The sequence below is a fragment of the Pseudorasbora parva genome, chromosome 15, assembly GCF_024679245.1.
Source record: "Pseudorasbora parva isolate DD20220531a chromosome 15, ASM2467924v1, whole genome shotgun sequence".
NCBI classification, from domain to species: Eukaryota; Metazoa; Chordata; class Actinopteri; order Cypriniformes; family Gobionidae; genus Pseudorasbora; species Pseudorasbora parva.
Window position 1 is genome coordinate 18,171,256 of NC_090186.1, and position 26,394 is coordinate 18,197,649.

Genomic DNA, 26,394 nt, shown 5'->3' on the forward strand with positions numbered 1-26,394 from the left:
TCTCCACATTTTTGCATATTCATATGTAAATTGCGTGAGCTTATTTCATACATTAGATCTGAAAAAGCCCATATAATTATCCACCCATAGACCCTCCCCTCAAATACATCAGGACAGAAGTGGTTGAAAGTGGACAAAAGAGACTGATTGAAACACCAGGTGTAAACAGGAACACGTCTTCCTCTTCTACTTGTGATCCGATCAAACAAGACGCATCTTAATACCAGGTGTGAACAGGGCCTGAAAGCCAAAAGCCTGGTCAGAACAGATTGAGAGATGCGACTCTGCTGAATGCTTCAGATCAATAACACTCAGAGAAGAGTCTGTGGGTCACTGCTGCGCATTATTTTTTATTCCAGCACAATTAGTTTGTGTGTTGTAAAATGGCTGGGTAGCTAGGAAGAGAAGAGAAAAACAGGAGTACAAAATGAAAATTATGGACCATTCTATTGTAATTTGGTTAAATTGCTAATATATATATACCTCACACTGTTCTTTTTTAAATAAAAAAAACAAAAAACATAAAACCATACTTAGGAAAACAATGTTACGTCTCCATCTGACAGACAACGGGAAGAAACGAGGAACCCAGTCTCTGGGATCCTCGTGGTGAAGTTGCACGTTGATGTAGCCTGCTCTGAATGCAGTCCGCATCTAACTTGGCTTTAGTCTTCTGGCATCATTCACATTTCGATCTGGCAAGCTATAGAAACAAAGTTCACTTTCACAGATGACATGGCTTCGGTTAAGGGGGGAAAGGACAGTTACGGTGCAATGTTTTCATCTACAAATGTCTAATTTGTACATCTAAGCATCATTTCTTTAGAGCGCCACAACATGGGCATTTATTTTTGAGTACATTATTGCTGGACCTCGCCCATATTCCATTGACACGTAGACGGACTGAAGCATGGCATTCATCCTCATCGACACACAAGCAGATCCAATTTCACACATGAAAAAAGCAATTTTGTCTCAAACTTGAGGAAAATGTTTCCATTCTCCTCAAGATAGTCTAAAGCTAGTCTAAAATCTTTTGTGCCTCAGCACAAAACTGAATCTACGCCTGTGATCCCTTCTGTGTGGCAGCAGTTAAGACGGTTTCTTTTGATGAACAGAGATGAGCCCCCACGATCGCCGCAGAAGACAGCAAATGGCAGACGAGGTGACGCTCAGATACTGAGAGCAATGTAAGCACCTGCCGGGACAGAAGCTCCTTACTGCCTTTTCTCCGTATTTCTTAAACATTCATGATATTTCAGAAGTAAAAACGCAGAAAGCGACTTGGATGTTACAACTCAGACTCCTTTCTGTACAAGAATAACCACAGAATGGGGAAAAAGAAAGTAAAATCTCAACTATTAAACAGATATTTGCCAACACTCTGATATAACATGAAGCTACCAGGCATTATGTGCATCTAAAAAATAGAAAAAAGAAACGGGCAGTCGCACACAATCACACAGGCAGGTTATGCTGTCACATTTACAGAAATGAGACCAGTTGACTCAAAAAAATCAACAAATTAAAATCTTTTTTTTTTTTAGGACAATGAACAAACACAACAGTTCAGTCAGTAGAATGTCAGCCCCCCCGTTTGACCCTAAGATAAGCATATGGCTTAATATTTGTAAAACTTTGGAGGGGGAGGGGTATTAGTCCTATCGAATCGGTCGTGTGGCAGTCATGTGGTTCGCTTGGATGTGTCTGTATGGCGTTGATTGTGTAAAGTCTCCCAGAGGATGCAGTCTCCTTGTTTTAAAACAAGAACCAGGTTCGTCTTCGACATGTTTTCAAGACCGGATCCCCTTTCAGTCAGTGTAAACATCACAATCGTTCCACCGTCTTTCAATACTGACAATACACATAGAAAACAGCATCCAGTCAACATGAGACGAAACAGCCACGAAGAAGAATTCCGTTTGGGGGCACGGAAGGGGGCGACGAGGATTCATAGTGCAATGAAGGCCAGAGGAGGCTCTTCCAAAGAGGACAGCAGTCTCTGAAAAAAAAAATTCAGTCATCCTGTTTGGGAGTTCACGATAAAAAGGGGGGGAAGCTCACGTGGCAGGACATGAGAAATGAGAGGGCGTGACAGATCTATCTCTGGCTTATTCCTGAGCCTAATTTTGATTGTAAGTAAAAACAAAAAACAAGACAAAAAAGGTGTGTTCACATGTGCATGAGTAAACATTTAGATGTGCATAATCTTTTTCTCTGCATGTGAGCGCACATGTGTAAACATGTTGAACTGGTTCTACGCAACTCTAAAGGATAAACGCATGTCTGCATGGGCCGCTGGGATTGGGTGGATGTGTCTGTCCAAAGTAAGGATGGGGACCGCGATCGGATACAGCAACTTGAGTCGTCCTGCGGGGTACATTCAACCATCCGGCAGAGGAGAATGGCAATCGGGGCTCTTTGTCTCTGGCGTTCCCTCCTCCGACCTGCGCGTTACGGTCTCCTCAGAGCGGTCAGAAGAACCAGCAGTAGATGTGATGTAGAATGCTGTACCACATGTAGCCTGAGGCGAAGGCAAACATTTGGACGAACAACAGCCAAACGTTGTCAAGGGTCATATTTCGGGAGAGAATCTCTTTTTGGCCATCCAGTGGAGGGAAAGCTCCTGTGAGACAAAAGACATAGACAAAGACATAGAAATTTTCAGCAAAGTTTAGTTTTAGTTGAAGAATATATTTACAACTTGTGGATCTGAAGAAATTAAATTTGATCTTATCAAACTACCTGTCTTGTAGAAGTGAGCTAGAAGTTCCTCCTTTTCCACAAATCTCTGATATAGCCAATCTGCCAGTGCTTCTGACTCCAGAGGGACGTCTTTTATAGGGTATGTCCTTATAAAAAGAAGAAGAATTCGTTATACAGGATTGAAAAACTTTCAAAAACAAAATGATACAACTGACCAATTAAGATCCCATGCGGACAAATGGTCAATACAGCATTCTCAGCCACCCCATCTAACCCAACATAGAGTACATTAATTTGCATGATTAATAATAATCATAACAGACTGAATTACAAACAGCATTACAAATGATAATTGATATATCGCAAAATTAAAAAGACGATATGTGTCTTTCATGTAAACTATATGATTCGCTGTCCAAAGTCCATTCCTCTCAAATGTAAAAGACCCAATAAATGTCTCAGAGGCAACGTAAAAATAACTAATCGAGTGTCTAATCCAAATCCAAGTCTTCTGAAAAGACACGGTGGCTTATATGACGAAAAGATTTACCACAGTGTGCATGCTGTAGTAAAGACGGATATTCAAATGATTCAATGATGCGCAAAAACAGCAATGTACATGCAGAATTCAAATTTTTGGATGAGTCAAACAGTTGTAGTTTAGGAATAGTCATTATGATCAGCCTTTTTGCGATTTATTCTGCTGCCGGAATGGCACTCCTCAAAATGAAAGCACAAACATAATTTATGTTATGTTAAATTACATAATTAAACAATGCATGAGGGGAAAAAATGAGTAATGCGCGAGTAATGCATGAGGGGAAAAAATGTATGTTTACAGAGTTTCAGTGACATTACTACATTAAACAACTATATATAATGCTGAATATAATGTATAATGATGCAATGGGTGGATATTTGTGGGTCCTGACTGATAACATCTTAATAATAATAAAGTTTAATATATATATATATATATATATATATATATATATATATATATATATATATATATATATAAATAAAATAAGTTTTAAAAATATTTTGGCTTAAAATATCACAATACATATTGTATCGTGAGGTCAGTATTGTGATTTATATCGAATGGTGACGAGTGTATCGCTCTTTTTTTTTGATACACAGTCAAATTAGCAGGGGAGGGAGGGAGAGGGGGAGGGGGGGAGAGAGAGAGAGAGAGAGAGAGAGAGAGAGAGAGAGAGAGAGAGAGAGAGAGAGAGAGAGAGAGAGAGAGAGAGAGAGAGAGAGAGAGAAAGAGAGAGATGAGGATGATTAAATGAGGACAGTATAAAAAGCATACAAATTTTCTAAATTAAAATTTTCAATAATGAAGGTCATTTAGGAAGGCAATGAAGATTTTCTTGAGGGAGAACATTTAACAACAACAACAACAAAACAGACGAGCATGGAGCACAAATGATTCCACATCTTAATCTTCATCAGATCTCCCACCGTTAGCATGGTGAAGTGGCGAGCTCAGCTTTTTACGCTTCTGAGCCGCGAGCAGCGAGACAGGTTCAGTGTTTGTGCTGATGAAACGCTTCAACTAATGACAGCAGCTTTCTGCTGAAACGCTGCCCGAACCTCTGCACAGACAGCTGAGACATAAAAACACACCACTGACTGCAAACATGGAAATGTACACGCCTCAAACAAAAACAAACGGCACAGAGAGGATGTGACTGAATGGCACAATATTGCAACACTGAAGTTACAGTTTTAGACTGACCAGACCTGCTTTTCTCTTCATTGCAACTTCCTTTAATTACTATCAGTAAATGAATAACCAAATATTCAGACTAGATCTACATTAGGGCATAATGTACAGAGTCCAGTGGTGGTGTGCTTTACACCAGTGTATCCGACACTTGCATTGTACTTGGTGTGTAATGAGTGTAAAAAGTGTGTTGAATTGATAATCACTCTTTTGTGAGTTAAACAATCAACTTCATTATAAAGAAAAACAACAAATAATACAATAAAATCTATGCCAAAAATACTTCTATAGATGGTGAATAAATTAGATTAGTTGATAATTCAGCAGCAAAAGTTACAAAATCACAAGTATACAATAATTGTAAAAAATCTAAACATTTAGTGCAAAAAAAATAAAGGACGCGCTAAAAACGGACGCGCACAAGAAAACTCGTCCGGAGTTTTATATAATCAATGAATGACGCGTTCGGTGACAGAGAGCTGCATTACACGCGGGACTGAAATGCTGGCTACAAAGAAATCTCTAGCATTAGTTTTGGTCATAGTTTGTCTTGAAAAACGGAGATATTTGACTCGTCGTCGTCGAAGTCACACTGCAGGATTGTGTGCCAAATCTTCTGACACTGTCAGAATTTTGTCTGAGGTAAAATTTGATCTCAGTGGTCGTTAGTTTGACACGTTCACCGGCAGCCGATTAATGAGCAAAGATGTCAGATTTTAGACTAGGATCTTTCAGGATTTGCTAAATTTGTCTCAGACGGCCAAATTATGGCCAAAATCGCACAGTGTGCGCAAGGCTTTAGTTGAATTGAGGAATTATGGTATTCTTCTGTACCCTGACGAGTAACTTCAACTCTTGTTCTTCATGTGAACTCAAAGACAGCCGGATGCTTTGTTTATAGACAATTAGTGGGCTTTTTGACCTATCAATTCTTGTTTTTATTTTATTTCTTCATTTAGATCAAAAGATGTTCTTCAATGATTGTAAACTGTATATGAAGAGTCTCCACAATGCATTAATTAAGCAATAGATTGACACGTTCGTCTGTGTGTGAAGGAATATACACGTCCTCTTTTCCTCTTTTGAGGACATCAAATTTGGTGCACGCGCCCTCGCACTCATGTGCATGCGTTGAGTAAACAAGGCTTAAAGCTACACTAAAGTTGGCAGTTTGATAAATGTTCAATCTTTGTGTGCTAAAAAGGTACAAGTTCCTGTAGAGATAGCAATACACATTATCATTTTTTCCCCATATAAATGAAAAGCATGTAATCAATGTCTTCTATCTTGCTGTATCAAAATCTCACCTAACTTTCCTCGGAGATGGTCAAGTCAAGTTCAGTTTGTGTATGATTACACAATATTTAAAAAAAAAAAAATTGTGTAACCTAAATTGTGGATAATTAAGCTATATATCATATGCTGAAGAAAAATTCTGGACTGTTAATGATTAAAAGAATAAAAAACAGCAAGAACTGTACAGAACCGAAAACCCTAAAACAGTGATACGAACCGAACCGTGGCCTTTGTGAACCGGGCCACCCCTAATATCCACCTTAAACACAATCATCCGTTGCAGTTTTCATCCATTTTATTTATTGTTTTGGTATTTATTCAAGTGCATTTTTGTTAACAGACTGAGAGTCTACCTTCACCTGTTTAGTGTGAAGCTTGTATTGTTTTTGGTTGTTTTGTTCATTTATTGTGGATAGTTCAAATGTGAAAACTAAATGTGGATAGTTCCGTTTTGTGTTAAATATTCTTTAGAAATAAATGTTTATTGATATTTGAAAAGGTGTACCTGCATTATTATGCCATTATCATTATTTTAGATGAAAATGGAGGACAAGAACGACAATATTTTTTATCACAAAAATTTCTTGGCCAATTTATCGTCCAGCAAAATTTGTAATCATGACAGGCCTAGTCATTAGTTAACTACATTAGTTAACATTAACTAATAGTAAAATGCACTTATAAAGCATTTACTTATCTTTGTTAAATGTTAATTTCAACATTTACTAATACATTATTAAAATCTTGTTAACATTAGTTAATGGACTTTGAACTAACACGAACAAACCATGAACAGCTGTATTTTTGCTAACTAATTTTAACAAACATTAACAAATACAGTAACACATGTACTGCTCATGGTTAGTTCATGTTAGTTAATACATTAACTAATGACCATTATTCTAAAGTGTTACCAAACATACATGAAATTCAAATGCATCGTTTCATTGAGCCTACAATATGAATAAGCATGCAAGTATGCAATGTAAGTGTTGTGAAAGACAGACACTCTCCCACATCCTACATTCTCATGCAGGTTTTCACAATGCGATTTCCCGGATGGTTTATAGTTTGAAAAACTTAAAATATCAGCATTTTCTTACACGAGGCTATAGCTTTGCTTCAGAAAACATTGTCGTGTTCAGTTTTTTTTTTTTTTTTTGTGTAAATGACGAGAGCATTTTTATTTTCAGAAATCTTTGAAGAGTATAAAGTATCTTTATACTTTATAAAACGTGTATTATATTTTATAAAACATACATCCTTTTTAAAGATAAAAAAAATCATAAACAATGAATTAAAAGTTTTTTTTTTTTTTTTTTTTTTTAGCAAAATGTATACATCACTCAAAATACTGTACATCCATCTATAGCTTATCATTCTTGCGACTTGTTTATCTTTGCTCTCTTTCTATCCACTACACACAAATCAATAGATGTGGAGTAATAAGCTCCGTAGGGACAAATTCCAGAAAATGCCTGGCAATAACATTGCCCTGGGAACAGAAGTCACCAGATACCCAGAACCATCTGTAGGACAGATCTGTACATCGGATCACACGTTTTCCCACTAGAAGAACATATAGCGCCATAAAAAGCACCACACGTCTGTCACGTGAAAGCCTAATAGCTTTCGTAATGAATAAGGCAGGAGGCCATGTACACACTGCAGCTAAATCCGGTTTTCACTTCACTTTATAGTGCTTAATCCTTAAACACCAAGATCAAAAACGCTATGCTACCACGCTGTCAGTAAATCGCAATTTCGCCGGTGAGTACCATACACACAGAAAGATAATTTATGGGATTCACTCCCATATTTAAATGCGGTTCTCATTCCTGAAACTTTATAATGTGTACATGGCCATAGATTAACATATATTTCTTTTGGTTCACAACTCAGGATTGCATGAAGTCACCAAGGTAATATCTAGCCCAATAGGATGAGATTGTTGCAAGTCTTAGAACAGACTGAAAATAAACTAATTGTAATGTTTTCCACTGTATAGTCCATAGCTTACATTTGAGCTGTTTTCAGTGTTATTGTAAAATAAACAAATGAATTGTACATTTGTATTCTTAAGTGGGGTTGTTTTCTTCACAAAAACAATTGTATTGCTAGAAAATAAAAGGAAGCTTTTTTTGTGAAGCCAGTGAAAATGTTGACAGGGCAGGTAAAAATGTCTACTACCCACACTATTAAAAGCAGAAAATAATTGATTGAACAAAAATAGCCATGCTATACAGCATAATGGGGTACCTCATAAAAAACACTTCTTACACAGAAAAAAAAAAAAAAAAATAGGACCTCACCAAACAAATATTTCCAAGACAATTCAAGTAATCACATACTGTGACGATAATGTGTTGTGGATTGCGTTACGTTCCCTAGAGGCTCCGTGAATCTTGCCTGAAATGGAGAATCTCTCTCAAACCAATTAAACCTCTCTATCTCTCAGAGATTTGTTAGAGGGGGATTTCGTTAGTATCCTCACAGCTAACTTCTCATTCTGCTTTGTTTTCAGGGTTACTACATGACTGTGAAATTGTAGGCATAAATTCGGACCACACAGTCTATACAAATTTTCTGGTATTGATAATAATAACAATACAAAAAAGTTGCTTTTAACTTAAAACAACATTCAAGACAAAATCAATGCCATTGAAATAAAACATTAATATTAAATGTAATTAAATATATATATTTTTAAATGACACATAAAAAAAGCAAAATTTATTAAAAAAAAAAAAAAAAAAAAAAAAAAAAGTGTATGCATTTTCTTTCTCCATTTCTGAATGTGACCTGTGGGCACTGCTAAAATTTACATCAGAATAGATATAATGCACATGTAAGTGTTTCCCATTATTGACCAGCCTGCCATAGTCTAATCTGTGCCTTATCAGAGTTTCATAATGAAGCAAAAATATTTTAAAACTTTTCATAACAACATAAAAGGTCTCTAATGTTGTTTTGCGCCGTTGAATCGAAAGTGCGATATGACTTTGTGCCCTTATCAAATCACAAAAGACTGATTTAATTAAGTAAACAATCTCTTTGTGTTGCATGTTTCAAAGTGAAGCGAACTCTTTGCTCATGTGATCAGCAATTGCTCAGTTTAGTGAAGGAATGCAGTGAACTCCATCTCTGCATATGCCGTTTACGTAGCGGGCACCAGTTATACATTATTTTCACATTTGCATAATTTCCAACGTTTTTGTGAAAAGATTACAGCATACTTACTTAACCAAACATAATACACACATGCATTTAAACTGACTCGTCGGGTTGAGGCTGTTAATATTCCACCATGTAAATAGTGAATCCGCCATAGTGCAAGCGAAATTGGCTTTTAAAGAGAATGGGAGATGAGACTCTGATTGGTTTATTGCTTATGGCCAAAACACACCCATTACTCATTTAGAGGGGGTGTGTGTGTGTATGTGTATATATCTATCTCATAGACTATATATATATATATATATATATATATATATATATATATATATATATATATATATATATATATATATATATATATATATATATATATCATTTATTTAATTAAAAATGCAGTAAAAAAACGTAATACAATGAAATAATATTCTGATGTACATCATCTGTTCGCTAAATGAATATATAGTAAAGTGTCATTTATTTCTGTGATCAAAGCTGAATTTATCATCATTTCTCCAGTCTTCAGTGTCACTAATCATTCTCATATTAGGATTTGATGCTCAACAAACATTTATGATTATTATCAGTGTTGAAAACAGTTTTGTTGCTCATAATCATGCTGCTTCATTTTTGCGGAAACCACCATACCATTCAAACATTTGTGGTAAAATGAAAAAAGAGAGAAAATTAATACTTTTGTTGATCAGACATAGGCTACATTAAATTGATCACAAGTGATATTTTTAATATAACAAAAGATAATTTATTTAATAAATGCTATCCATTGAACCTTCTCATCAAAGAATCCTGAAAAATAAAATGTATTATGGTTTCCACAACATTTTTAAGCAGCACAACTCTTTTCAACACAGATAATAATCAGAAATGTTGAATTATTGAAATTAAAATTAAAATTATGAAATCCTCATATGAGAGTGATTAGTGAAGGATCATGTGACACTGAAGAGTGGAGTAATGATGATAAATTCAGCTTTGATAACAGGAATAAATCACACTTTACTATATTCACATAGAAAAAGGCTGCTTTCATTTGTAATGGTATTTCACAATATTACTGTTTTAACTGTATTTTTGATTAAATAAATGCAGCTTTGGTGAGCAGAAGATAAACATTTCAAAAGCTGTCAGTTAGCACTGCATTATTCATATGATATAGGCCTACTTTATAGTCAATAAATAGCCTACATTGAGATGGCTTGAAAAACACGCATAAAGCATATATATTGTCGCAATCGTCTGATTGTCGTCGTCACGTTTCATCACTCATAACGATTGTTTTCCTTCAGCTGCAGCTCCAGTGACAAAGTTTCTACGAATCCGCTTTTGGACTTTCTGTGAGAGCGCCCTCCTCATATTTAAATACGAATAAAATGACAGGTCATGCATAGATTATTTTTTGTCTCTGAATTTAAATCTTGATGTATTTATCATGTATTCATGTATTGATTGTGACCTCAAGAAGCGCGCAATCGAGGTAGAGAAAGTAGGGCTGTAACGATACACCAAACACACGATTCGGTTCGTATCACGATTTTTTACACACGGTACGATACAAACCTCGATATGGGGGGCACAAAACAGTTTTATTCTGTTCAATATTCTGTAGCCTATTTTGCCGTCAATACCATATATCTGTATGGTCAATAGGCTACTGCCGACGTTTTCTTTGCGGTACCAATAGGCAATATATATTTAACATGAAGTATAGGGCCTCCTGTACATCAATACTAACAGAAGCACCGCGTCAGACACGCTTCTGGTGTGCAAAGAAAGAGAAAACGCCACGCAGCCGCCCCGCGGATGACACGCAACAGAAACGCCACGCTCACACCACGTTGCCAGCCGGTTGGGGAAGCTTCTTGAAACACTTATGGCAAATTGTGTGGGTCTTGTCAACTACACGATTGCCATCCTTGTTCTCCACCGGGTAGCTGAAATGTTGCCATACTGCTGACTTAAAAGTTGGACCTGGACAGGAAGGATAATTCTGGGAGTTGGAAGGGGTGTGTCGCGATTCTGCCTTCTCACATCGCGATACAGGTTCGTGGACCTGCGTATTGCGATTTCGATTTCATATCGCATATCGTTACAGCCCTAAGAGAAAGCTCTCTTTAGCGTCCCTGTTAACTTGCCCGCCCTCGCGCAGGTAACGCCGGTTCATATCCCGCTCGGAGCGGGTCGACTAGGATCGGGGAGACCCAGTAATCATGCGGAGGATGAAAGTACACTTTATTAAAAGTGCAGGGGACACGTCCGGTAATCTACGCCCATGCTTGAATTGAACACTAAGCTTGCTTGCTTACTTCCATCCGTCAGACTCGCGTGGTATCTCGATAGCCAGGCATCTCAATCAATGTAGTGTTGTCACGATACCAAATTTTTGACTTCGATACGATACCAGACTAAAATACCTCGATACCGATACTAAATCGATACCACGGTAAAAACAAACAAAAAACAGGTAAAATTAATAATATTACAACATAACTTTTCAAACAATTATTCATTGTTTAATTTTTTTACTAAAAATTCACTTGGCCAGCATGTTCCTGCCCTGGTTTTTGACCATTCCCTCCTCTTATTGCTATAACTACATGCCAGTGTGAAGATCTTTACAGAGATCATCATTATCAATCATGTTATCATTCACTAACCTTTAACTTCTCAACAGGTTGGGATGACCAAAATCTTATTTTATTATACGAGTAATTTAATATTTTTTAAATGTGATCTTATAATTATAATATAGATTTTGAATTGTATCTGTTTTTAAAAATAAGCAAAAAATGCAAATTACAAACAATATGACAAACAAAAAATATTGCAATATATTGGAAAATATCATAATATATTAGACATAAATATTCACATATATGGGATTTAATATTTATATTCTCCAATATATTGCAATATATGAAAGCGGCAATCATTTGTATATTTTGCAATATATTACAGGAATATATAATATATTGTAAAATACCATCAATATATTATTCCATGTATTTACAATATATTATAATATATTTACAAGTAATATATTGGTAAATATATTTTCCTTTCGTAAGGGAGTGCTTTAGGCCTATTTCTCAGCTACATTAGGTCTGTTTAACAGTAGCAAGTCAAGATAGAAATTAAAAAATCAAATATAAAACTGCTTACTTAGTCTACACTCTGTAATTTAACTCTACACTGATTCTTAATAAATATATATTTAGTTATTCAGCCAAGCATGTGGTGGTTTTCTATTTTTCATTGTTTGCTTAACATTAATCACAGAATATATGGTCTGGCTTAAGACCTACACGGATCTAATTACCTCAGCTGTAGGCTACACCTTCACTAAAGACATATCCGACTGTGTTTACCTGAATACTCGCCAGACCACGCATTTTTACATGTTTGACCATTCAACACCAAATAATAATCCGCGAAAGAACTGAATGGCGATCGCATTTTTGTTGTCTTAAAGGCGCGTGGGCACGGTGCGCTTCAGGTCAGAGTCCGACAGCGCGAGCACGTCCCGCGCAGCGCTTTTCTCCTCATGCGCGCATATTTCTGTTGCTTTCTCTGTCATGCGCTGCGCGTATATATTTAACTCTTCTACTACTTCCAATGTTTAGTGAACGGCGGAAGCAGAGCTCTGCACACACGTCCACTCCTGACACCTGCTGTCACACACCAACGCACATTAAGAATACAGCTCGTGTTAGCGCTATCCTCCTTAAAGTACCGGTACTAATAATAGTCCATATCGTACCGATTGTAACAGCAGGGTATCACAATACTTTTCTAGATTTCTCAACTTGCGCGTCAAAACGCTTAATTTGCGTGCTTTGCGCAGCCTCATTTGCGCGATTTGTGCCGCAGAATGTCTATTCGCGTCTTTGCATTTACTTAACATGTAAGCGTGAGTGATTTATCGCTTCATTTGTGTCTGGTGTGAACGCACCATAAGTCCTGGTGGCCGTTGACAGTTGCCATGGCATATTCCAGCTGCTGTAGAGGGCAGCGTCAACATTTCTGATGCAGCAGACAAACTGCGTGCGCATGTCACAAATGATTCTGATTGAAAGCCACAACACGTATAAACACCAGATCTGTTTCGATGATGTCTCATGTAAACAGTCCACTGAATCTTTCAATTGAAATTATTTTAATCGATCAATTTAAAAAAGTGCATATGTAAACATTGGCTTCTGCTAATCCGCTGCAGAATGGGGCTGAAAAGATGATCTGATTGAAAGATGATTTCCAGCGGATACACCCCCAGCATTTGAGAGCAGATAATGCTGCTTATTTTTTCAAGATTTTAAGACGCTTGTTTATTTTACTTGCCAGATTTAAATTTGGCTGAGTGGTTAATAACACATTTGTCTGTGGTGTGACAAACTCAGAGCATGTTTAATTTTAACTTTACAGGGACTTTACACTTTTCAAATGTACAATGCATTTTTTTTTTTGTAAACTTTTTTTTAAGGAAAAGTCAAATGTCAATGTTCATATTCCATTCCACACTGATTACATTTAACACTGTTAGACTTTGTCCCAACAAGACATGACGATCCCCAGTACAAGTAATTTATCTGTCCGCAGTGGAAGCGAAAGTGTTGCACAGCCAACATAATATTATTACAGCCACGCAGAACATTGAAGTTTAAAATACAGCAATGTGTCAGTGAGATTTTGACCTGAGACCTCACCTACCACCAGATACAATTATAGAATATTGTCTTATATTTCTTACCTGTAGTGTACGTGTGTGACTGTTGGATCTCTGTAACCAAAAATCCATGTCTGAATGTCCATGGGTCTTGCATTAGGGTAGGCTATGGTCATATCTATTACCCACTGCAGTCCTTTAGCTTTGTTACCTAAGGGTGGGCAAACACAGACTCAAGTCACTTCAAGGCCAATTCACATCAAGAATGCAAATTAAAAAGCACTTACTCTTCCCATTCAAACACATTACTTAATAGATACTGCAGAGGGGAGCATTTTTAGCATTTAAAATTTAGAATTAAAATTCTTACAAAAAGACCTTCTATGGCTTCAGAATTCTGTTGTTTTATAGAAAAGTACAGTTTGAAAATACTGCATAACGAGTTCAACAGAACAAATGAAAGTCAAATAAGTTTGTAATGACGTGGGTGACCAAAAAAACCCCCACTTCTGCTATTATATTACAATCGATAAGATTCAGGTTTTGACAAGAAAGAGTCAGCAGTTCAAACAAGTTTGACATACAGGTTATTAATAAATGCCTTTACGGTCTCAAGAGTGAACTGTCACAAAACTAGAGAAATGCAACACTTGATATTTAAACCTTGACCAATGTAATGACAAAATTACCATTCTGTGCAAGTTAATAAAATTATCATCATTAACTGAAAGAAACCATTTTAGTGTTTTTTTTTTTAGTTTAAAAACAAACAAACAACAGTGTAAGAAGTTACACCATTGGCTGTCTAAATGTGTTCACAAACACTTAAAGACCCTGTGGTAAAAATTAAGTTTTAAATGGGATTCATTTGTCTGATATGGTTTTTAATATGTGGTTTTAAACTGCATTTTGAAATCACCCGTTTCCTACTGTCACAAACATGTAACCAATCCCTGTACTTTACATCAACCTCCCCAATCATGAGCAGGAAGGGCTTTTAAGCAGTTTATGCAATTTTAAAGGGGGGGTGAAATGCTGTTTCATGCATACTGAGCTTTTTACACTGTTAAAGACTTGGATTCCCATCCTAAATATGGACAAAGTTTCAAAAACTAAGTTGGACGTTTGATGGGAGTATTTCTGTGACAAAAATACTCCTTTTGGTTTCTCACAAGTTTTGGAGAGTTTTTTCGAGTATTGGTCAGCTTGATGTCAACAGGGCAGAATGTCCTTGTATGGGCCGTACGGGCTCTTCTCCCGGAAGGGTGCGCGTGCAAGGGACCAGAGCGAGAGACCAAATGCATGCCCATAAACACTGCTCTCAAGGTGCAGATCCACTCGTCCGTGCAACAATTCTGTCGTGCCGCGCACCACTTTATTCCTATGGGTGACATCAAGCAACTTTAACGCGCCTGCATTGCATTCCGGGAAGGCAGCGCTGCATTTGAACCAATTTGAATGCAGAAATGACGAGAAGCGTCACAACAACATGCTGCAGTCGTGTCGCAAAATTTGATCTACATGGTCACTGCTGTCACAGGTCTTTACGAAATCAACAATGTTACCAAATAAGTGTGTTTTTGACAGAGCGGTCCCAACGATAAAGGTTCACGGTCGTGCTTTGGAAGCAGGTGGTGAGTAAAACTGCTTCAAATGTCTGTGTTGTTAGCTATCGTCGCTTAAGTAAACATCAGTAAACAACACGATCGTGTATAGTTAATTTATCAATGGAGCATGTAATCTATGGTGTGTGTTTAAATACATTTGTTTAGCTGACCACTATTGGTGTCAGTTTGTTTATTGTAAAACCACCCAAACATAAACCTATGGGATGTTCACACAAAGCATGCTTCTTCATTCAAATGCGCTACTCCATTGTTTTTTATACACTAGTCTGACGTGCAAAACCGTTTTGCTTGCTACTGCTAAGGTTTAGTCGCATACAGTAGTCCATAAACCAAATCATGTCATCATAAACCATGAATAATTCCACATAAATGTTGACAGGCCACTAAATACAGTACATATCACAGAGACGGACGTCCTGCTGTTGATGCTTCTCCTGTTTAATTTATTTCAGCCTCTGGATCTGATTCTGGATCATATATGTATTAGTTAAATCTGATTGAGAGCCATGGTTTATTTAGAGTAAAGTTTTCTTTTCCACGCTTGAGGATGTCACAGCTTTCAGACGCTCTCATGCAATAGCTGCGTGCTCTCGTGATTCTTTAGCTCCACCCACACGATACACATCTAGACGCTGTTTTTTCCGGAAAGACTCGGTACAGCCTCTTTCTTTTGTAAGTATATAATAAAACTGAGATATGAAGGATGCAGTACTACTCTATAGGTACTCAAGATTGACATAAGATTGACTGAAACTCAATCTTTTTTGTTTCACCCCCCTTTAAGGAGAAAATACTCTGTAATGGTGTACCATTTGCACATATTTTGCTGAAAATGGTCCACTGAAAACTGTAACTTTTCAAAGCATTAACATTTCTAAGGATGGTTTTTAGAAGGCAGCAATCTTCAGGAATCTTCATACATTGCACTGTTTACATTCATGCCAGTGTGCAGCAGTTCATGCTGGCACGCACAGGAAAAGCACACAAGCTAATCTAAAATTGAGCGATCAAGATAAATAAAATCATGACATGAAACAAAACTTATAGTCCGAACTGGTGTGATTCAGTGGAGGCAGGGACAAAACATTAAACATCTAATTAAACAAGAGTTTAGCATGCTAAAGGTTTTTTTACAAAGCCGCTACTATATAATAAAATAATATAGCTGGAATAAAGCAACAGAAACAAATTAGAACTAATCCCTCTAAATAAGCACACAGTGACCACTTATTATCTCTTTAAAGATCAGTTTAGTGGTTCAGGTAATATCATCATACTATACCTACAAAACTCCAGGAGGACTGATTAAAATGTTAAAAGAATATTAAAAATGTGCATTCTGTGTAGGTATGTCCACTGATGTGTTCTGAAAGACGATAAATAATGTCTCCACATATTGGCTGACACAAAATATTAGCAATTAATTATTTTATTTAACCAGCCTTAAGAATCCAACATTTCCATTATTAAGTCCTCCATTAAGCAGAATATGTAAGTGTAAGGAGGACAAAATGAAAGAAAGAACCACCAAGCAAGGAAGTTCAAGCATGTACTAGGTGTGGCAGGAAGATATTGACTGTCAAAACTGAATTCGAACAGTATTTGAAGTTATTTTATTTAAATGAAAAGTTGTAACCCAAAAAATTGTTACATGTTTATCAATACTGTGGTTTCCAAATTTCTTCTTTTGTGTTTTGCAAAAGTAAGAAATGCATACTGGTAAGGAAGACCATGTGCATTGGTAAATTATGACAATATTTATTAACATGAACTACTTCTAAAGTGTATCAGCCCGATCAAATGAAAGAAAACAAAAATCACAAGATTTGTACTTTTTTTATTGTTCAGATGCTGAACAATCCATTAAGTTTTCCAGATGTTAGGATAATGGACATATACTTGCACTGAACCTGAATAATGAGAATAGCTTTAATGCAGTAAATTGTATGCAATTATTTGATTTAATTTAATGTGGTGTGAAGAGGCCTTTAAATCTAAATTCAAAACATATATTTTCTTACAGTATTTCCATGTTAATGTTCTACATTGTATATGTATGTCTAGTTTGTGTATATTTTGTGTATGTATATTTTGTGTACAGCAACCTTGAGCTTGGGAAAGGCGCTATATAAATAAAACTTATTATTATTAAATTCACTGAATAAAAGTTTGAAAGAAAAATAAAAAAAATATTCTAAGCTAAAAAGTACTAAAAATGGTGTTTACTGTAAACTAGATGCAACTAACAGATATTTTTGTATATATTTCTCAGTCTCTTTCTTTCTATATAGATGGATTAAAGCTCTATCTATCTATCCATCCATCCATCCATCCATCCATCACACAGTGGGTCAAAAAAGTATTTAGTCAGCCACCAATTGTGCAAGTTCTTCCACTTAAAAAGATGAGTGAGGCCTGTAATTTTCATCATAGGCACACTTTAACTATGAGAGAAATCCAGAAAAATGGCCAATACCAAAGAGCTGTCAAAAGACACCAGAAACAAAATTGTAGGCCTGCACCAGGCTGGGAAGACTGAATCTGCAATAGGTAAGCAGCTTTGTGTAAATAAATCAACTGTGGGAGCAATTATTAGAAAATGGAAGAAGTACAAGATCACTGATAATCTCCCTCGATCTGGGGCTCCACGCAAGATCTCACCTCGTGGGGTCAATGATCACAAGAACGGTGAGCAAAAATCCCAGAACCACACAGGGGGACCTAGTGAATGACCTGCAAAGAGTTGGGACCATAGAAACCAAGGCTACCATCAGTAACACACTACGCTGCCAGTGACTCAAATTCCGAAGTGCCAGATGTGCCCCCCGTTTAAGCCAGTACATGTCCGGGCCTGTCTGAAGTTTGCTAGAGAGCATTTGGATGATCCAGAAGAGGATTGGGAGAATGTTATATGGTCAGGGGAAACCAAAATATTACTTTTTGGTAAAAACTCAACTTGTCATGTTTGGAGGAGAAAGAATGCTGAGTTGCACCATACCTACTGTGAAACATGGGGGTGGAAACATGCTCTGGAAGAAGTTTTTCTGCAAAGGGACCAGGACAACTGATCCATGTGAAAGATATGAATGGGGCATCATGAGATTGAGTAAAAACCTCCTTCCATCAGCAAGGGCATTGAAGATGAAACGTGGCCCTAGAGTTTCAAGGTCCTGAAGTCTCCAGATCTCAACCCCATAGAAAATCTTTGAAGGGAGTTGAAAATCTGTGTTGCCCAGTGACAGCCCCAAAACATCACTGCTCTAGAGGAGATCTGCATGGTGGAATAGGCCAAACTACCAGCAATAGTGTGTAAAAACGTTGTGGTGACTTCTGACCTCTGTCATTGCCAACAAAGGGTATATAACAAAGTATTGAGTTGAACTTTTGTTATTGACCAACTACTTATTTTCCACCATAATTTTAAATAAATTCTTTAAAAATCAGACAATGTGATTTTCTGGATTATTTTTCTGATTCTGTCTCTCATAGTTGAAGTGTTCCCATGATGAATATTACAGGTCTCTCTCATCTTTTTAAGTGGGAGAATTTGAACAATTGGTGGCTGACTAAATACTTTTTGCCCCACTGTATATAATAAAAAGAATTAAAAAGCATCTATCAATAATATAAATGCAATAGCAATTCCCATAACATGCAGTGCATTTGAAACCTCACACTGTCTGAACAGGTACTTAATTTGACCACTGCAACTGTTAAAAAAACTACCGTATTTTCCAGACTATAAGTCGCTCAAGAGTATAAATCACATGAGTCAAAAAATGCATCATGAAGAGGAAAAAGTAGCACTGGACCATATGTCGCATTGGGGCAGAGCGGGAGCCGCATGCATGTGAGCACCCGCTCGCGTGCACTCGCTCGTGCCCTCTCACTGCATAATCGAGCAGAAGAAAGAAAGTTTAAAGTGAGTGAGAAACTTGTAAGGGACTGGCGAAAAGCAGAGGTTACTTTAACGGTAAAAGAAAAAAAGAAAGCTACTTGCGGACTGTAAGCAAGATGGCCAGAGCTGAAGGAATGAGTCCACAGATGCTTGAACTCTCTGCCGGGTGAGGCTCAGCTGCGCGAGACGAACGCTGTGTGAATCGTTCTTGGCTGCATATTTCACTAAATGCAGTTTGTAATTTGCAGAATAAGATTTTCTTTATGGGGGCATTTTGTTTGTGCTCAGTCTTTCTAAGTTGTTGTCTTTAAGTTAATATTTCAGTTTAGTTTTTTCAGTTTCAGAGTTTTTTTTTCTGTTTTCAGTTAGTTTTTTTCTGGGCTAGGCTACAGGAGCAGCATAGCGCACCCTCTCTATATGTTTCTTGTTCTTGTCAGTCAGTATGAATTAAATTTGATATATAAGTCGCAGGACCAGCCAAACTATGAAAAAAAGTGTGACTTATAGTCCGGAAAATACGGTATGCTCTATATCAGTGTTTCTCAAACTCGGTCGTGGAGGGCCACTGTCCTGCAAAGTTTAGCTCCAACCCTAATCAAACATACCCCCAAAAATGTTTAATACTATATATATAAACACAACGCTGTGTTGGCATACTGTTTTTCAAATACTATATTGTAGGGAATGTAGTAGCGTTGGACAAAATGGGCAATGAACAATCATATTAAGCAGCGTCGCCATACTACCCCTAAGAATCTGCTCTAGGGAGTCTTGTTTTGCGGGAAAATTTCAAGGATTTGGGAAAGTTTTTTTACAGACAGTACAACACACTCAAAGATTTACATAATCAATGTCATCAATTAAATCAATGTGTCATTTTAGCCCTAGCAGATACCATAATACAGATATTACACATTGCAGTTTAAAATAGGTAAACTGTTAACTGCTATTAACCACCATTTGGTAATTCATACATGGAAAAATAGTGGAAGACCAATATCTGCTAAAACGTAAAAAAAATAAAGCCATGGATAAGTGATTTTGTTCCTTACTTTGACCTGGCGGATTTCCATCTGTTCCCAGGATGCCGTTTTCCTGCTGGGGTCCTAAGGTCTTTAGGATAATCTGTGTCGCACCCAGCCGTGGCAGTGTTACGTGAGTCAAGTATGGCAAGTCATTCTTTTTGGCAAAGGACTGACTTGTCTCTCGTCTTTTTCTTAGGAAGCCGCCCTCAGGAAACAGCACAATCCACTTTCTGTCTCTGTTGTAGTAATACTTGTCTAGGTGATCCTTCAAGTAAATTAGCTGCTTTTCTCGATATGCTTTGCCCTGTTGGTAATACACAAGACATTTTCTACTAAATTTCCCCATTTTTCCCCAAGTCACGCTACTTCAATACATGTGCAGACAAATGACCTAACTAGGCTGGTGAAACGTACTACCGGTTGTTACAAAAGAAATAAAACGAAAAGTGGATGGTACCATTAGTACAAAGTACCAGGTATACCCCTTCTTGTAGACGCTGCTTGTAGATGCTGTTTTTGTTTGTGTGCTCTGAGCATCAAAGGGTTTCCATTTACAGTGCTTTAGAAGCGTTGAACATTGTAGCTAATTGAGCGTGTGAACGCAATGGCCAATCAGAGGTGTTACTCAACACCTGCTGAAAACTGAATCATTTTAATATAACCAAAGTGTAAACAATGTAAATAAGAGATTCATTGTACAATTAAGACAGCTTTTTTATATTATAAAAGGGAGTTGTGAAAATGCAGAATTCAGTGAGTTTTCCCTTCAGAGATTGACCGCCTTAGTGATTATAAAGGGAGAGAAGAGCTCTTCTCTTGCTTTGTTTATAAACCGAAATGATTGCAATAATAGACAGTGACAACCAAAGGATGACAAAACGGGACAACCTTTTCTATTTCAGTCCTTAATTTAACCGTTTTTGCTTTGATACTGAAATTGGTGAACCATAGAGAACCACACAATTTTACTGGTATTGGTACCAACTACTTCAAATTTGGTACCATGACAACCCTAGACCTACCTTTAACAAAATTATAATATCAACTTTATCCTGTCCATCTACTTTAAAAAAACATCCATATTTACTTTTAAGAGAACATGTCTTACCTGCCTGATGAAGAAATCTCCATGAATCAGGGAGACAACCCCAAAATTGGTATATTTAAAAACATGGTCCATCAACCACATCATCTTTCGTACAACCTGGATAAGAACATGAAGATTAGTTTTGTTGCCTGATTAAATTCTGAATATTATCAGTGTAATTATCCTAACCCTAAACCAACCAGAAGTGTGCTTACCGTGCCCTTGTCCTGCAAGCACATCATTAGGGTGCACACATCTCCTGTAGCTTGATGGTTGACTATGACCATGGCTTCATCTTCAGACATCGGTCTCACATCGTCACCCCATTCTGTCACTATTAAAAAATAAAAAATAAAAAACACCGGACATTACTCAGGTTGTCAGAAACCCTTGTGTGTTACTGAAAAAGAATATCTAAAAAAATATACACATTTCACAAACTACCAATCAATAGTTTGGGGTCAGTACCAAGTTTTTTTTTAAATCTTTTAAAAGAAGTCTTTTACTCACTAATAGAGCTGCACAATTAATCATTACAAGACCACAACCTTGATTCAAACACCCATACAATTTAATTCCTAAATGACAGCGATGCGGCTTTATCTAACAAATAGGAATGCAGCTACCGGTTCTTTTAGTAATCGAGTATTCACCAATTATTCTGTCGATTAATCGAGCAATCTGATATGAATTATAGGGATGCACGATATTGGATTTTTGCCGATATCCGATATGCCGATATTTTTCAGCTCATTTAGGCCGATGCCGATACCGATGCCGATATATGTTTATTTTTTCCCTTTGTTTGGAAACAACACCATTTTGAGCAAAAACTTTTTTTTTTCATTCTGGTTTCAGATTTCTGAGGTCTCCTTACTAAAAGGATTCTTGTTAAAGAGAAATAAATGTTAATAAGTTCTTTTTATGATAAGAGTATATTAAAAGCTCTGAAAATAACAATAATAAAGTCAGTAATTTTTCACCCCAGATGCAGCTGTAACCTAAATATTGTATTTTTGGATTTAACGTTTGTGCACATGAAGTGGGGGTGGCATGACATCCATTGATGCTGTCTTTCAATTCTACAATTATTGTAGAGCTCCTTTGATTATTTTTCATCATCCATTTCGTAAAATTTTATTACAGATTAATACACTGTATATAAAAGTATTTAATATTTAATTTACAAGTATTTAATTTACAAAACATGCTTGTGATTTATGACATCATTACTGATTTGTTTATTCAGAACAAGAAGTAACTTCAATTTATTTGTGTATTCTACTTTTCATTGTATTACTGTAACAACAGCGCCCCCACTACATGTGTAAATATATAGCGGTCTAGCGGGAGGGCACTAGGACCTGGAGGAGCTTCTGCTGCTGTGGAGGCTGCCGCACGTGCTAGAGAGTGGGGAGACGCGATTGGGCTTGTTTTGGGCTAGTTTTGTTGTGAAAACGTGGCAAATCTGCTGCTGACGGTCACGTCCTTCTGTACGTGCATTCAGAAATTCAAGGCAGCATTTAAAAACAGTCAATATAAATCACTGTACATGCAATGTATTGTCTTGTTTTCACTTGAAGAATGACTGCAGTGCTGACATGGTCTTATCGCTGTAGCACTCCTTGCACACGTGAGTTATTGCAGGCGCATATCAACACGTTATCATATCGGCAAGGCATATCGGCATAATGTTTTCATATCGACCGATGCCGGTTTTTATATTTTAAGCGTTTATCGGCCGATTCCGATGTCGTGCCGATAATATCGTGCATCCCTAATGAATTACGTTTCCTTTATTAAAGAGCAATACTACATATACAAGAAAAAATAAGACTAATATCTTAACCGTATTTGGGGTCGGTACAATTATTATTATTTTTTAAATGTTTTGAAAGAAGTCTTTTACTCATTAATAGAGCCGCACAATTAATCGTTACAAGATCACAACCTTGATTCAAACACCCATACAATTTAATTCCTAAATGACAGCGATGCGGCTTTATCCAACAAACAGGAATGCAGATACCGATTCTGATCGAGTATTCACCAATTATTCAGTCGATTAATCGAACAATCTGATAAGAACTACATTTTCTTTATTAAAGAGCAAGAGTATACAAGAGAAAATAAGACGGGTATCTTAAAATGAACAATTAATTTGTTTTCTTCTTGGAAAAAAGTTTTATTGCTGAAATTGCACACATTATCTGTGAAAACTAAACCAATTAAGTGCATTCAATTGCCATATTTAAAAATATAAAAATCAATTTCAAATTAATTTTACAAAAGGTAAACAGTACAATCTAAAACTAAACCTACAACCTATAAATCAAAATAATAGTAGCCAAATATAAACATAATGCCTAAACATTGCATTTATGTTGTGCAACTTCAGCTTGAGTTCAGATATGACATGAGCCTTTGCCGTCTTCTGAAGGCTTTGTGGCTTTTGTAAAAAGCAAAAAATATTGGACAGGAAGGAAACTTAAAATAAGAACAAGAGAGTCAAGATGGAAATACTAAAGATGCGCGGATCAGCTCTAAAGTCACAGAATTGATTTTCTGATTTAGATATCCACACTTGATCGTCACTAGAGGTCGACCGATTCATTGGATTTGCTGATTAATCGGCACCGATAGCTGGTTGGTGGAACAAACGGTTATCGTCAAAAATCAATACCGATAGTTTTTCCGGTTTGCGTCCTTTGCGGGAGCGGCTGAGAAGGGTGCTGTCCTTACACAGTAGCCTACGAGAGCTCTGAGAAGGGTCTGCTGGTATTATATAGCGCGGAGCGGCCTCTAGAGGCCAAATAAAAAACTATCACTATTTACATTAACACGGCTGCACGCTTCACTGAACGCTGCACAGAGCGCGCTGACACATCTGACGCGCGTTTTAAACAGCGAAAGGGAAACGGTTTGAATACAGAACACTTCAGTACATGTTGCCAAATCATTATAAAGTAATTTTTTTGGTGACTAGATGCTTTAGCAGCGAAAGAACAGCAGTATATATGTACTTTATTTTGTCGCCGAGGCTGAGAGAGAGGACGCTAACATTAGCAGTAACATTTACCTCAAGCAGTTAAAGCGATGTAACAACTAGTGATGTAAGAAACCGAACTGTATGGTCATGCATCTGACAGAAATATAACCACATCAGAAACGCATTCGATTTCAATACATATTTTGTTATTTTGATAAGAAAACCGTCAAGTGTTCTAAAAAAGCAAACGGTTTGGATTTATATGAAATAACACATAATATAATACAGTAATCCATTATAATACATTATATCCAATATTCCATTTGTAACATTAAGTAAGGTTAATAAATGCTGTAGAAGTATTATTCATTGTTAGTTTTATTTGTTAACCTTTTTTATGCACTAAGAACTAACATGAATATTAAGATACAATTGTATTGCTCAACTATTATTACATGTTGTAAAATGTATATTGCATATCATTCATGTAAGCTAGCTAAATAAGCTAATAAATCCTTGTTAACAAACAGGACTTGCAGTCGTGTCGCCTCTCGCGCATCTAACAGTCAAACATGTCAGCAGTGTGGAAGCACTGTTTAGTGCTGCATCTCATGTCATCGATGAGAAGAGGAACCGACTTTCATGTGAGAAAGCAGAGAAGCTACTTTTCATAAAGAAGAACCTGCCACTTTTCCTGAAGAAGTAGGCTAAGTAGGCTTATGTCTAGGACAGTTATTTATTTGTTGTGGGTTCACCCACCTTTTTTGCACTATTCAATGCACATTTGATGTTGTAGACATACGGAGTGTATTTTTGTTGCGATTTATTTCTCTGAAAAGCAACACAAAATAGTAAAAAGCAAATTTTTACTATTTAATTATTGTAATGGTAAAAAAATGGCCAAATAAATGGAAAAAATGCGAAACACCACGTTTGGTATTCGGCCTTCGACATGGCTTCGACATGAATACCATTCGACATGTATGTATGTATGTATGTATGCATGCATGCATGTATATAGTTCACTCAAATACATACTCAAAACGTCATTATTGTAATGGTAAAAAAAATGGCCAAATAAATGGAAAAAATGCGAAACACCATGTTTGGTATTCGGCCTTCGGCCAAGCATTTCATTATTATTATTCGGTTTCGGCCAAGAATTTCATTTCAGTGCATCCCTATTACAGATCGATTATTTTGCACTCCTGCACCGAAATTAATGTCACTGCAACTTCATTTTATCATAAACAGTGGTCAAATAAAGCTTGAAGCATTAATCTTTATAATTACACACACAATACACAATAATTAATTTTTTTTCAAAATAAAGTGTGTGATGTTTTAACAAGCAGTGAATGTTGAACAACAGTAATCTGGGAGCCATCTGTGATCCTTGACTGCTAAGGCGTTAAAAAGTTAAAATGTATGTTGATTTTAGTGTGTCACATTTGCTGTCAGTCATTTACTTTTTCCTCAGGAAACTGTATTGACACTTCAGATGCTTGTCAGATATTTTTATTTATTTATTTGTGCATTCATATAAATTCCTATGGTCCAACAAAGACTGAGGTCCATGTTTCTCAGTGCAGTCCGATCTGATCTAACTGTAATTTGATCACATCATCATGTATTGAATTGTGATTTATGTACAGCTACGTGTATCATATATCAAAAGGTAGCTGCTGATACTCAGTACTTATGTGTCTAAAGGCCACACTGCTTGACCTTAAAAAATATATGAAAATAATTAAGTAAAATAAAGTTAAATGTGACATTATAAAAGGTAAGCTATATAAGTTAATGAAGACACAAGATGCACTTTGTTACAGCGCAATAGTGTATAAATCTCCCTCCACTACCATTTTGTACTATGCCCTTGATGGCAGGTTTAAACAACCCTAAGAAGAGCAGGAAACCCAATTGATCTCTCTGAGAGGTCATGCTGAGTCATAGCACGACTGACAGGCTCTGCTGTTACCAGCAAGTCAAAGATCACAAACAAAAGTCATTACAGCACCTCCATCGCATCAAGCTCAAGGGTTGAGGGCACCTGACATGACAAGTTACAGGGCACCCATGTTTGCTAAAAGATACTACCAGGCCTTCTATCAACAAAGAGTATTTGCTTACAGACTACAGAACAAGCGGGCTGGTACGATTTTAGACTGGGAC

General features: G+C 36.7%; 1 protein-coding gene across 1 annotated transcript in view; it reads right to left on the reverse strand.

Annotated features, from left to right (window-relative positions):
- Positions 1-324: 324 nt before the first annotated feature.
- lpgat1 (lysophosphatidylglycerol acyltransferase 1) overlaps positions 325-26,394 on the reverse strand; it is a 46,935-nt gene continuing 20,865 nt past the window's right edge. Inside the window, exons 3-8 of the mRNA XM_067417283.1 lie at positions 21,446-21,564; positions 21,252-21,347; positions 20,171-20,447; positions 13,677-13,803; positions 2,746-2,852; positions 325-2,626 (exon numbers count right to left, since the gene is read on the reverse strand). Coding sequence (XP_067273384.1) covers positions 2,475-2,626; positions 2,746-2,852; positions 13,677-13,803; positions 20,171-20,447; positions 21,252-21,347; positions 21,446-21,564 — 878 coding nt within the window. The 3' untranslated portion in view covers positions 325-2,474. The remainder of the gene's footprint in view (positions 2,627-2,745; positions 2,853-13,676; positions 13,804-20,170; positions 20,448-21,251; positions 21,348-21,445; positions 21,565-26,394) is intronic.